The 15,559-nt window shown below is 35.3% G+C and overlaps 1 protein-coding gene across 1 annotated transcript in view; it reads right to left on the bottom strand.

The window, feature by feature from the left end:
• Positions 1-15,559, bottom strand: part of PIGX (phosphatidylinositol glycan anchor biosynthesis class X) — a 34,434-nt gene that overhangs the window by 6,411 nt on the left and 12,464 nt on the right. The window contains exon 3 of the mRNA XM_058556529.1: positions 10,738-10,879. Coding sequence (XP_058412512.1) covers positions 10,738-10,879 — 142 coding nt within the window. The remainder of the gene's footprint in view (positions 1-10,737; positions 10,880-15,559) is intronic.

The following is a 15,559-nucleotide window of genomic DNA, read 5'->3' as shown; positions in this document are numbered from 1 at the left end:
AAGAAAAAATGAATAAGGAGTATTTACAAAACAAAAATAAAACCAGAAGATTGCTATACAGATGAACAGAAATGTCAAATTCACCCCCCTTATAAATAATTTCCATTCCCCTTCCATCCACAATTTTAAGCAGAAAAACACAAGATGTGATCTGTGTTTAATAAAAGTTTGTTTACTAAAAGTAAACTGAGGAAATTATACTCTCGGGTATGAAATTTCCCCATAATAAAAACTATTTCTGGGGGCCAGCCCCATGGTGTAGTGGTTAAGTTCGGCACACTCCACTTCAGCAGCCCAGGTTCGGTTCCTGGGTGTGGACCTACACCACTCGTCGGTGGCCATGCTGTGGCAGGTGACTCACATACAAAATGGAAGAGGATTGGCACAGATGTTAGCTCAGGGTGAATCTTCCTCAGAAAAAAAAATTCTTTCTACGTAATTTCCTTACCAACCTTTGTTTAGGCGACAAAACAGGTACCAAGAAAAGAGAAATTTTGTGAATAAATATAGCATTATCCAATAAGTATGAAAAAATAGTTAACCCAATATGGGGTTAGAATGATCGGTATCATTCTGGTAATTTCCTGTTCTTCAGAGAAGCAAGTAAGATAGTAGTGAGTAAGATAGAGCACTGTGGTCAGGAAGTCAAAGCAAAGGTCAGCACTCTTTCTATACTGGGTATAAAAAGTTAATGGAAAAAATGGTAAATGATTCTTTAAAAAAATACGGTAAAAATCATTTTAAAATAAGTATTCTACACCAAAAGTAAAAATGTACATGTGGCAGAAATTAGTCTTAAATTATAACGAGTGCATTTAGATATATGTATCCACATATACATACATATTTATGTATAAAAACACATATATACACACACACCCACACACATATATACACACATGTATTTAGGCATTATATACATAATCTGTGTGGGTGTGCATGCAGCAAGCATCCTAATTCTCTTATTTGACAGTGACACCAAGTGCTATATTTTTTCACATGTTGTTCCTTCTCTGTTAACCACAGGAGTAACAGAACTCATCAGCAAAGGTCAAGGAATTATATAATATTATAAGTCATAAGGAACCTCAGAGGTGATCAGATTAAACCACTGTCCCAATGAAGGTATTTTTCAAGTATCCAGCCACTGCTTGAATACTTTCAGTGACTCGAAGGGAGCTCATTACTTTGAGTCATCTCATTTTATCTACTGTTAAAAGGTTATTCCTTTTTTATAAATAGAAACTTGATGATGTGGCCTATAACAGTCACCAAAATCGTCCCTGCTTACAATATCTGCAATACATCTGTTCCTTATTTCACTAAGGGCCTCTCAAATATCAAAAGGCAACCATGCTGCCTCCACTAAGTTTTCTCCTTCCCAAAGAAATATTCACAGTTCTCTCAGTTTCTCATGACACGGTTTCCAAACTGTTCATCATATTAGTTGCCTTCAGAAACACTCTGGGAGTGTAGTAGCAGTGTTACCTTCTTTAGCCAAAAATTGCATTAGTTTTTTTTTAGCAGCCTTATTTCAATGTGATATATATCTATATATATTCTTTTTTTTTAATTAACAGACTTTATTTTTTAGAGCAGTTTAGGTTTACAGAAAAATTGAGCAGAAAATACAGCATCCCCATATACTCCCCTCACCCATTCACAGTTTTCTCTATTATTAACATTAGTGTGGTACATTTGTTACAACTAATAAGCCAATATTGATACATTATTATTAACTAAAGTCCATAGTTTAAGTTAGGGTTCAGTCCTTATGTTGTACATTCTATGGATTTTGACAAATGTAAAATGACATGTATCCACCACTATAGCGTCATACAGAATAGTTTCACTGACCCTGTGCTACCTACTCATCCTTATATTTTTCATTGGAACTTAAATATAAAGTAATTCCCATCCTATTTTTTCACATAATTGACTTTTTACTAATTAAATGCAGGGCTTTAGATTTATCCCTACCAAATTTCATCTTTCTGGCTACAGTCCATTTTTTCTAGGCTGTTGAGATTTTAATTCAAACTCCAATCTGTCAATTAACATTTAGGTAACATTTATGAATTTGATAATTATGTCTTCTGTATTTTTATCTAAAGATAAAAATCTTGACCAGGAGGATACAAATCAAAATAACACAGAGCCCAAATTTTTCTATCTTGTCAACAAGGATGTATATATGACCTGATAATAATAAAGGTAGCTTTCTTTGAGTATTTACTATGTTGCTAGGTATTTCACTAAGTGGCTTATATACATTATTTCCTTTAATTTTCACAAGAATTCTATCAGGTAGGAACTATTAGCTCCATTATACAAAAAAGCAAACAAAATATCAGAGTGGATAAACAATATAGCTAGCAAGTAGAGGAGCCAAGATTTAAAGCCAAGTCAAACTGACTCCCCTATTCAGTTGGGTTAAACAATATAAAAAGCCAGTATTTTACTAGTTGAAAATTAAGCATGATAAGTAAAACTGACATAAAGTATATTCCTGATTGTGCTATTTAAAATTTATGATCATATTATGATCTTCAGTTTCTCTAATTATTGAGTTGTTTTGTCTATTTTTTGTTTATTATTCATTTTTCCCACAGAAATGAAAATATAACTTCCCAAAAATTGAGAATACCTTTTTATATATAGGGATATAATGAAAATGAAGCAGGTAAAAACAGCAATTTGGCCTTCCAAGAGGGCTCTGTTGGTCAAAGGATTATTTGGTGATGGTTCAAAAAATTTTATGCCTTGTATCTGAATCTCAAAAATCAGCCTTATAAGCGGTTTCTTCCTTTTGCAGGTGATGAAAATATTCTGGAATTAGATAGTGGTGATGGTTGCACAACTTTATGACTATGCTAAAGACTACTCAATTGTACATTTCAAAAGGTGAATTTAATGTCATGTGAATATCTCAATTTTTAAAATGAGGATAATTATTTTTTTTTAACAAACCTCAGCAGAGACCAAAGTCCATTTTAAAGCAAGATCCATTGAGAACCAGCAGAAGCTAATCCACAAACAACAATTTGAGGTCTTAGAACTGACAGGAGTTTTGGCTATGAGTTTCTTGAAACCCAGTTACAATAGGGAAGGGGGAAACCTTGTACACGTAGGTACACCAATTGACAGGTAATGAACAACTCAGATAGTTGGAGGTGTGTATGTCACTTTAGATTGAAAACAACAGAAAAACATTTTTGGAGATCACAACTTGACAATCAAAAATGATCTGGAAAATGGCTGGATGCCGGTAAATCTCCCAAACATGTGTCAAAACCATCAATGCAATCCCAAAAAGTCCAGTGACTATATGCTGATCTGCGAAAATCGTAATTCATTATTCCATTTTCACCACAGATAATAGTAATAGCATGTTATCAGGAAATTGAAATTATGCATTGAAAATTAATCCTAAAGCAACACGCATTGGTTAACAGACATGGACTTATACTTTTTTATGACAACATTCAACTACACATCACAAACCACCATAGCACACTTAAATGAATTAAACTATGAAATTGTGCCATACCTATAACATTTGCCAGATCTTTCTCTCATGAATGAGAGCTCTTTCAAAAAGAACAAAACATTCCCCAATTAAGATATAATAATTGGTGCCTCTGAACAACTTATACAATCTAAAAATGTAAAACTTTATAAAAATGAAATGCGTAATACTTTTCTGATACTGGGATGTTAATTCTAACAGCACATATTTTTTTTATGATCAGCCTGACTAAAGGTTTATCAATTTTATCCATCTCAAAGAACTGGCTTTTGGTTTCAATGTTTTTCTCTATTGTGTTTCTATTTCACTGATTTCTGCCACAATCTTTACTATTTCCATTCTTCTACTTACTTTGGTTTCATGTGCTCTTCTTTTTGTAGTTTAAGGAGGCTTAGCTGAGATCACTGATTTGAGATCTTTCTTCCTTCTAAAATAGACATTTTAGTGCTGTAAATTTCCCCCTAAATACAGCTTTAGCAGCACCCCACTAATTCTGTTCTCATTTTTATTCCGTTCAAAACACTTTATTTCCCTTTTGATTTACTTCCCTTTGATTTCTTCTTTGATTCATGGATTACTTAGAAGTATGTTGTTAGTTCTCAAATGTTTGAGGCTTTTCCAGAGATCTTTCTGTTCTTGATTTCTAATTTAATTCCTGTGTATTCAAAGAACATACTTCATACAACTTGAATTCTTCTAAATTTACTGAGACTTGCTTTATGGCTTAGAATATGATCTATCTTGGTAAATGTTCCATGTACAACTAAAAAGAATGTGTGTATTCTGTTGTTGGGTGGAACATTCTATAAATGCCAATTAGGTCAAGTTGGTTGATAGTTTTGTTCAAATCTTCTATATCATTACCAATTTTCTGTCTACTTATTATATAAATTATAGAGAGAAGGGTACTGAAATCTCTAACTATACCTGTAGATTCGTCTATTTCACCTTACAGTTCTACCAGTTTTTCTTCATGCATTTTGAATCTCTGTTAATAGGTACATAAATGTTTAGGATTATTATTTCCTTCTGATGAGTTGATCCCATTATCAAACTGACCTTCTTTAGCTCTGGTGATAGTTGCTCTGAAATCCACTTTGCCCAATATTAATATAGCCACTTCAGCTTTCTTTCGATCAATATGAGCATGTTATATCTTTTGTTTTAAAATTTAAAGATCATTTCTTGTAAGCAATATACAGTTGGGTCTTACCTTCTTATCCAACCTGATGATCTCTGCCTTTTAATGGGGATATTTAGATACTTATATTTAATATGACTATTGATATGGTTAAGTTTAAATCTATCATCTTGTTCTTTGTATCTCACATCTATTCTTTATTCCCTTTATCTTCTTTCTCTGTTTTCTTTTGGACTAACTGAATGTTTTTTATAATTCCATTTTATCTGCCTTGCTGGCATATTAGCTACAACTCTTTATTTTGTTATTTAGGATTTATAGCAAAAGTCTTTAATGTATCACAGTCTACCTTCAAGTGATATTAAACTACCTCACATTTAATGTAACAACCTTACAAAAGTATACTTCCATTTTTTCCCTCCCTTTGTGATATTGCTGTCATATTTACATATGCTATGAACGCTACACTACATTGTTATTTTTATCAATTATCTTGTAAATAAATTTAAATAATAAGGGAAAGAAGTCAGACATTTACCCATGTAGTTATCATTTCAAGTACTGTTCTTTCCTTGGTGTAGATATAGATTTCATCTGGTATCATTTCCCCTCTGCCCAAAGAACGTCCTTTAACATTTCTTGTAGTGCAGGTCTTGTAGTGCAGATGGCGATGAATTCTTTCCGCTTTGTATGTCTGAAGAAGATTTTATTTCACCTTCACTTTGAAAATATTTTCAGTGGATACAGAATTCTCCAATTAACAGGTTTTTTCTTTCAATACCTTAAACATGGTGCTACACTGTTTTCTTGTTTGTATTTTTGACAAGAAATCTGCTGTTATCCTTATCTTTGGTTCTCTGTATTTTAAATGTTTTTTTCCCCTCTTGCTGCTCAGATTTTCTCATTACCATTGTTTTAAACAATTTGATTATCATGTACCTTGGTGTAGTTTTCTTCATGTTTCTTGTACTTGCACATCTTAGATATGTGGGTTTATAGTTTTCACCAAATTCGGAAATTTCTCAGACATTATTTCTTCAAATATTTTTTCCATCTCCATCTCTCTCTTCTCTCTTCAGGGATTCCAATTACACCTTTTTCCTCCAGCTTTATTGAGATGCAATTGACATGCAACATTGTGTAGGTTTAAGGCATACAATATGATGATTTGATAAACGTATATATTGCAAAATGATTACCACAATAAGGTTAACACATCCATCATCTCACATAGTAACCTGTGTGTGTGCGTGTGGTTGAGAACTGTTAAGGTACACTCTCTTAGCAACTTTCAAGTATACAACACAGTACTGTTAACTATAGTCACCATGCTGTACATTAGATTCCAACAACTTATTCATCTTATAACCGTGAAGTATGTACTCTAACCACCTTCACCCATTTCTCCCACACTTTTGCTCCTGGCAACCACCAATCTACTCTCTGTTTCTATGAGTTCAGGTTTTTTGAGCTTCCACATATAAGTGAGATCATACAGTATTTGTCTTTCTCTGTCTGACTTATTTTACTTAGCATAATAACCTCAAGGTTCATGTGTGTTGTTGTAAATGGCAGGATTTTCTTCTTTATTATGGCTGAATAAAATTCCATTGTACGGGACCAGCCCAGTGGTGTAGTGGTTAAGTTTTCACACTCCGCTTCAGCGGCCCGGGGTTTGCAGGTTCGGATCCCGGGCATGGACCTACAGGCCACTCATCGAGCCATGCTGTGGTGGCATCCCACACACGAAATAGAGGAAGATGGGCACAAATGTTAGCTCAGGGCCAATCTTCCTCACTAAAAAAATTAAAAATTCCATTATATGTATGTATATGTGTGTGTATTTATATTTATATTTATATATATATAGCACATTTTCTTTATCCATTCATCCGTCAGTGGACACTTAGGTTGTGCAATGAATATAGGTGTGCAGATATCTCTTGAGATAGTCCAATAAACTTATAGTATGCTACCTGAAGTTGTCCCACAACTCACTAATGTTCCATTCACTTTTTACATTTCTTTTCTTATCTCTATTTTTAGTAGTTTCTATTGCTAAGTCTTCAAGTTCATTAATCTTTTCTTCTGCAATTGTTTGATCTGACATTAATTTCATCCAGAATATTTTCCATCTCACACTTTGTACTCTTAATCTTTAAAAGTTCAATGTTGTCCTTTTATATATCTTCCATGTCTGACTTAACTTTCTGAATATATAAGATACAGTTATAATAACTGTTTTCCTGTGCTGTCTGTTAATTCTAACATCTGGGTCAGTTCTGGATTGGTTTTGATTGATTCCTTTATCTCCTCATTACAGGTCATATTTTCCCACATCCTTGCATACCTGCTAATTTTTTATTAGGATCCAGACATTGTGATTTTGATTTTGTTGGGTACTAGATATTTCTGTATTCCTATAAATATTCTTGAGCTTTGTCTGGAATGCAGTAAAGCCATTTGCAAACAGTTTGATTTTTTGAAGGTCTCGCTTTTAAGATTTGTTAAGCAGAAGTGAAGCAATGTTCAATCTAGGGCTACGTATTCCCTACTACTGAGTAAAAGTTCTGTTTATTCTATCCAATGCCCAATGAATTATGTGCTTTTCCTGGTCTTGTTGTTGGGAACAGGCACTACTACGGACCCCGTGTGAGTGTCAGACACTGTTACTCTAATTTTTTCAGATGGTTCTTTCCCGGCATCAGGTAGTTTCCTCACAGGCATGCGCTAAATCAATATTCAACTACATACTTGAAGAGAATCTTCCATGGATCTCTGGAGTTGTCTCTATGCAGTTCTCTGCTCTCTGGCACACTGTCTTGTGAATTCTAGTTATCTTGGTCTCCCCAGAATCTCACCTTCATCTCCTCAACTCAAAAAGTCCACCAGGCTCTGTTTGGGTTCCTCTTCCCTGCACTACAGCCTGACTTTTCTCTAGGCAATAAGCTGGAACAATCATAGGGCTCACCTTATTTATTTGCCATATCGCTGCCCTCATTAACTGATACATAATGATTTTTTCCATCATTTCATATATTTTGTCTATTTCTTGGTTGTTTCAAATGGGAGAGTAAATCAGGTCCCTGTTCTCCAACTTGGGCAGGGCAGAAGTCATAATACTACATATTTTGATTGAGTAAAACTTATGAATTCAAAAACACAGCATTTCCATTCTGATCTACAAAACAGCATATGTTTCAATCTAATATTATGCTGTTTTCAAAGAATGTGAGAGATTTGGATTAAATATATCTGTCTAATATCCCAACCTAAAAATGAGATGAGGTGCATTTGACGTGCCTTATCCATGGTGAACCTATTTAAGGCTTGTCTTCATTTTCAAATTACTCACAAATCATCACAAACTCCTTACAAAATATTTTGTTGCCACATCACCCATTTGATTTGGACCCATTGTTCTATTCGCTCCAGGGAAAAATTTTATCTCATGGAACAGAGTCAAGATCTCAATCTAAATATACAGGCATACTTTGGAATATTGCAGGTTTAGTTCCATACCACCGCAACAGAGCAAATATCGCAATAAAGTAAGTCACAAGAATTTTTTGGTTTCCCGGTACATATAAAAGCTACATTTACACTATACTATAGTCTATTAAGCGTGCAATAGCATTACGTCTAAAAAAACAATGTCTATACCTTAATTAAAAAATACTTTATTAGGGCCGGCCCGGTGGCGCAAGCAGTTAAGCGCACGCGCTCCGCTGTGGGGGCCTGGGGTTCCCCAGTTCGGATCCCGGGCACGCACCGACGAACCACTTGTGGGGCCATGCTGTGGCAGCATCCCATGTAGAGTGGAGGAAGATGGGCATGGATGTCAGCCCAGGGCCGGTCTTCCTCAGCAAAAAGAGGAGGATTGGCAGATGTTAGCTCAGGGCCAATCTTCCTCACCAAAAAAAAAAAAAAAAAAAAAAATACTTTATTGCTAAAAAATGCTAACCATCATCTGACCCTTCAGCAAGTCATAATCTTTTTGCTGGTGGAGGGTCTTGTAAAAAATGCAATATCAGGGAAGCGCAATAAAGCAGAACACAGTAAAATAAAGTATGTCCATATTCATCAGTCATTCCCTACATGTAAATTCCCTTCTATCCAGTTAAACTCATCACATACTACTACTTCTCATGACAAAATTTCTGTGCACAAAGAATCGGGCCACAGTCTCAACTCAGCTAGGCAGAAGGAAATAGCATCTAATATATCAAGATATCAACTTTCAATCATCTATATGCTACAAATGAGACATCTTTTTTCCAGAAATTTCCAAAATGAAAAAGTAAATTGACTTAAAAGACTTATAATTAGGAATTAGAAGATTAGGAAGCAGAAAATCAAGATAAAGAGAAATTTGTCAATCAATCTATACTGGCACCATTTACTCCCTTTACTCACCCCTTTTTCTTGTTACAGTCAACCTGCACACACCCCAATCTCCTCCCAACTGAAGTTGTGGGCATGTGACCTCTTTTAGGGTACTCTTAGACAAAAAAATTCCATTTTCTTAAAACATGGCAGGTAATTTTATTAAGCAGGTTTAAACATGATTCAAATCCTTGTCACTAGAAGCCAAGAACTGCATTTAAATTTGAAACCTATTATTTAAAATTTTAAAATCCTTATATAGAATTCACGACTTAGTGAAGAAAACAAATGAGAGAAAAAGCAATGAGGTCTTTCCACACGTGTATGTGTGTCTAAACTGCCGTATATATGAACATGTATATCTAAACGGCCATATATACACAAAAAACAGAACACAGGAAGAAATCTGGTGACTGGGAGTCAAGACAGGTAAAAATTTATCATTGTATACCTTTTTATATCTCCTAAATTTTGAACCATGAGAATGCAATTACCTATTCAAAAAGAAATTTAAATAAATAAAACAGGTGAAGAAACTGGCCTAACTACAATTAGAAATAAACTGCCACCATGAATGACTCCAAATGTATCTATTTTGCCTTTTTTAATTCAATATAGATTATAATTTCATGAACTAAGATAGTGTTGTTCCCCCCCCGCCCCAAGCCCCAGTAGACAGTTGTATGTCATAGTTGCACATCCTTCTAGTTGCTGCATGTGGGACGCGGCCTCAGCATGGCCAGAGAAGCGGTGCGTCGGTGCGCACCCGGGATCCGAACCCAGGCCGCCAGCAGCGGAGCGCGCGCACTTAACCGCTACGCCAGGGGGCCGGCCCAAACTAAGATAGTGTTTGCCAAAATTTCCTAATAGGAATCACCTGCCTGAGTCATTAAAAACAGATATTTGGATCCAATCTAGATAGACCTAGTGAATTAAGATTTGCCAGGATGACAATAATCTGCACAAAGAGTGCCCCAGGTGATTCTTATCAAAGTTAGGAAAACTCTTAACCAAGGAATAAGATTCATTTCTAGAAAGAGCAACGACTTTACAATTAGACAACCCCAGATTCATTTCTTGGCTTTTCCATTTACCTATGTGATCCTGGATAAGTTACTTGGCCTCTTTGTGCCTCAGTTTCCTTATCTATAAAATGGAAATAATGCTTTCAGTGTTGTTATAAAGATTAATCTATGTAAAGGGTATAGGACATAACCTTTCTTTAATGCTTCATTTTACCTTGCTTCCTTTAAAAAAAATGAAGATATCTGGTATATAGGTATCCAATAAATATTAGTTTCCTTTCCTCTCATGCCAAATTATACAGACATTGGGGTATATGTCTCCTAATCAAAATTGCTGTTGAAGCAGTATTTATTAATCATTTTTCTCAAAGACATTCATATCTTCTCAAAGATATATATAATTTTCTTAGTCACTAAACTAGAACCATCCTGCCAAAAAAGCACTTAACTAGCTCAGTTTACTTGGCTTATTACTGGCAGATATGACAAGTATCACTCACTTTTTAAAGAATACTCCCATCTTATCTTAAAAATGTTACTTTATACACTTTAACAATATGAATAAAAAATACCATAATGTTGTCAACTTTTGCCTTAATCCAAATCACAGCATCCCTAAAATAATTTCTCTCAAAAATACCCTCTAATAATTGTACCTCTGTTATGTTTTTCTCTCGTAATGAAGCCAACTCATATGGATCCACAAAAAGTCCTGTCGGGATGTACTGTTTAATTAAGAGTCGGCAGGTCTGTAAGTCCTCAATGCTTTCTCCAAATTTCACTTTTATTAAAAGGTCTCTGTAAGAAAAGTATGTTTAAAGTAAATCTCTTCATTCAATTGTTAAATGAGATTGCATAACATTAGATTCAAATTACTAGAAACACTATATTTCAAATTAGTTTTTTTAAAGACGATTATAAAGTCAAATGAAATATTTCTATCACGTCAGATCCACCCATTAGATCTTCCATAAATTCATGTCATAAGCCAAAGTATAGTGTGAGAACAGATAACTGTCAATGGAAAGGGACAGAGTCCAAAAATAGACACACACATATTTTCAATAAAGGTGCCAATATAATTTGATGGGGAAAGGATAGTCTTTTCAAGAATGGTACTGAAACAACTTGCTATCTATATAGAAAAAAATGAACCTTGACCTCTACCTCATACCATATACAAAAATTAATTTGAAATAGATTATAAACCTAAACGTATAATTGCCCCAGCTTTCGGTCTGGAGGCACATTTTGGACCAAGTGCAGGGAAGGAGATCCAAAGCACAGCATGGTGGTTTTGCTTAAGTGAGAAAATACAGATAGAAGTTAAGGGAGGCTGAAGTGGCTGGACGTCACAGTGCCAAGTTCCAGAGAGGAGGGAACTAAGTAGAAAGTATCCTAGAAATCTGAATTGGAGTCCTCTTGAGTTTTTGTTGAATACTAAGACAAGCATGAGTAAGGTGTAACTCCATAAGACTGGACAAAGAATAACCAGGGAACTATGAGATGAGAAATTCTAAAATTTCACACAGGTTTGGGAGACATTTGCATTCCAACCAACTAAAGCAGAGAGACTGAAGCTTTCAGTAGAGATCCCAAAAGGGTAAAGCTTTAGTAGCTAAATTAGCCTTGTAGTAAAAGCCACTTTAACTTTAGACCTATACAAAAAAAGGTTAAAGGATCAAGTTGATAAAGAAGTAATTTAACTGCTAACAGAAAAAATAAGCCCAACATCCTTCAAAGAAAGATAACAAAATCCACACACTCAAAAATGTTCACCTCCACAAAATTCACAATGTTCAGTATCCAATCAAAAGCTACTAAACACATAAGGAAGCAGAGAAATGTGACCAATAACCAAGAAAAAGATCATTCAACAGAAACAAACCTGAAATTAGTGATAATGATAAAAGTGACAGAAGTGATAAAATTAGCAAAGGATATTAAAAGTCATTATAAATAGGCCCAACATGTTCAAGGATTTAAAGAAAAACATGAACATTATGAGGGAAAGAGAATATACATATAACTGAATGCAACTTCAAGAGATGAAAAACACAATTTCTGAAATAAAAAAACTATCCAGATATTATTAAAAACAATTAGATACCGCAGAAGAAAAGATCAGTGACTTGGAGACAAAGCAACAGAAACTATCGAAATTGAAGCATAATGGGAAAAAAAAAGACAGTTTCATTGATCTTTAAACAATATCAAGTGGTCTAATATATATATAATCAAGGTCCCAGAAAAAGAAGAGAGAAACAGACACAGAAAAAAAATGTTTGAAGACATAATGGCTAAAATTTTCTGAATTTCATGAAAACTGTAAGCCCATAAATCCAAAAAGCTCAACAAAACCCAAGCATGATAAACACAAAGAAAATCACACCAAGACATATTATCATCCAGTCATGGAAAAAAAAAAATCTTAAAAGCCATCAGAGGAAAAAGGAACATTATGTAGAGAGTAACAAAGATAAGACTAAGCCAGAGGACAATGGAACAAGTATTTAAAGATTTTATTTATTTATTTTTCCCCCAAAGCCCCGGTAGATAGTTGTATGTCGTAGTTGCACATCCATTCTAGTTGCTGTATGTGGGACGCGGCCTCAGCATGGCCGGAGAAGCGGTGCGTCGGTGCTCGCCCGGGATCCGAACCCGGGCCGCCAGCAGCAGAGCGCGCGCACTTAACCGCTAAGCCACAGGGCCGGCCCTGGAACAAGTATTTAAAGTATTAAAAAAACCTGTCAATCTAGAATTATATATCCATAAGGGAAATCCTTCAAAAATGAAGGCAAAACAAAGACTAAGACAAACACAAACTAAGAGAATTTGTCATGGCAAGAAATGGTAAAGGAAGTTCTTTGGGCAGAAGGAAAATGACACCAGATGGAAACATGAATCTACAAGAAAGACAGAAGAGTAAATGGTAAATACGTGGGTGAAAATAAAAACTTTTTTTTCCTCATTTCTTAACTGCTTTAAAATATGATGGATAGAGAAATTGGAACTCTTGTGCATTGTTGGTGGGAATGTAAAATGGTGCAGCCACTATGGAAAACAGTATGACTATTCCACAAAAAATTAACATAGATGAACTCTGAGAACATTATGCTAAGTGAAATAAGCCAGTCACAAATACTGCATGATTCCACTTATATCAGCAACCTAAAATAGTCAAATTCATAGAGATAGAAAGTAGAGTGGTGGTTGCCAGAGGTAAGGGGTGGGAGGCGGCTGTTTAAGAGGTACAGAGCTTCAGTTTTGCAAGATAAAAAGAGTTCTGGGGATGGATGGTGGTGACAGTAATACAACAATGTGAATGTCCTTAATGCCACTGAAGTATGTAAAAATGGTTAAGATGGTAAATTTTATGTTAAGGGTATTTTATAATTAAAATATATAATAATATAAAAATATATGACTGTTCAAAGCAAAAATAATAACAATATATGGTGGGGTTTAGAACATAAGCAAAATGTAAAGTTAATAAATGTACAGCAACAATAGCATAAAAGAAAGGAAAAGGAAATGACCTATTCTGATGTAAGATTCATACATTATTCATGGTGTGGAATAATATTATTTGAAGGTAGATTGTGATAAGCTAAAATTGCACATTGTAAACCGTAAAGCAACCAATTCAAAAAAAGAGAGAGGAGGGCCAGCCCAGTGGCGTAGCGGTTAAGTTCGCGCACTCTGCTTCAGCAGCCTGGGGTTCACAAATTCGGATCCCAGGCACGGACCAACATATCGCTTGTCAAGCCTGTGACAGCATCCCATATGAAGTAGAGGAAGATGGGCACAGATGTTAGCCCAGGGCCAATCTTCCTCAGCAAAAAGAGAGGGATTGGCAACAGACGTTAGCTCAGGGCTAATCTTCCTCACACACGCACAAAAAAAAAAAAGAGAGGTATACTTAATAAGCCAAAAATGAAGATAAAATGGAATGTGTAAAAAATATTCAGTTATCCAAAATAAGACAAGAAAGGAGAGAAAAGACTAGGAGAGAAAAGACTAGATGGGCCAAACAGACAAAAAGTAGCAAGATGGAGAGATATACACCAAACCAACCAACCAAATAAATATTTATATTAAAAGTAAATGATCTAATCACTCCAATTAGAATGTAGAGATCAACAGACTGGATAAAATAGCAACACTTAACTATATGCTGCCTACAAGAAACACAGTAAATATAAAAACACAGATAAGTTAAAAGTAAAAGAGTGGAAAAATCTAGGGAAATATTAATGATAAATGTAGAGTGGCTATATTAACACAAAAAAAAAGTAGACTTCAAGGAGAAGGAATATCGTCAAGGATAAAAAAAGACATTACACTCAGATAAAAGAGTCAATTCATCAAGAAGATACAACAATCCTAACTGTACTGTATGCATCTAAAAACAGGGCTTCAAAATATGCATGTATTTTACTTCATAGCAAAAACTGGTAAAACTACAAGGATAAATAGACAAATCCACAATTATAGCCAGAGATTTTAATACCCCTCTCTCAACAATGGATAGAACAAGTAGACAGAAAATCACTAAGGATACAGAAGGCATGAATAACCTTCAATCAAGTTATCTGACACTTATAGAATGTTCTATAAATATACATCTATATATGTATATTTATATATTCTATAAATGTAAATCTATAGAATGTCTACCACACAAAAGCACATTTTTAAGTGCACAAGAAAAACTACATGCTGGGTGATAAAAGAGGTCTCTAGAAGTTTAAAAGGACCGAAATCATGCAGAGTATGGTCTTTAACCCCATGGAATTAAATTAGAAATCAAAAGGGGGAGGAGACACTGCCTCCACTAAAGCCACAGCCTCAGTCTCGTCATTCGGGCTACGCCTACGACCTGCTGCCAGAAAGCTTCGGCCCCACTGCCCTGTGTGTGTGGTCTCAGGTTTCTTTACCTCCAGAAAGAAAAAAATTGATACCCTGCATCTTGGAAATTCTTTTAAGAGACTGAAATTAGGGACCTCTTTCAAATTTGGACACAGCTAATCAAGGAGCAACAAGACCCAGTGGGCCAAGTACTGAAAATAAAATATGCCAGTGCAAACTAGTACTTCTGGGAGAGTCTGCTGTTGGCAAATCAAGCCTAGTGCTTCGTTTTGTGAGGGGCCAATTTCATGAATTTCAAGAGAGTACCATTCACTTGGGCTGCTTTTCTAACCCATACTGTGTGTCTTGACAACACAATAGTAAAGTTTCAAATATGGAATATAGCTGGTCAAGAATAATAACACAGCCAGCACCAATATACTACAGAGGAGCACAGGCAGCCATAGCTGTATATGGTATCTCAAATGAGGAGTCCTTCGCAAGAGCAAAAAACTGGGTTACAGAACTTCAGAGGCGGGCCGGCCCCATGGCTTAGTGGTTAAGTGCGCGCGCTCCGCTACTGGCAGCCCAGGTTCGGATCCCGGACGCGCACCAACACACCGCTTC

The sequence above is a fragment of the Diceros bicornis genome, chromosome 15 (genome assembly GCF_020826845.1).
Source record: "Diceros bicornis minor isolate mBicDic1 chromosome 15, mDicBic1.mat.cur, whole genome shotgun sequence".
Lineage (NCBI taxonomy): Eukaryota > Metazoa > Chordata > Mammalia > Perissodactyla > Rhinocerotidae > Diceros > Diceros bicornis.
This window is presented reverse-complemented; position numbering and strand designations above follow the sequence as displayed.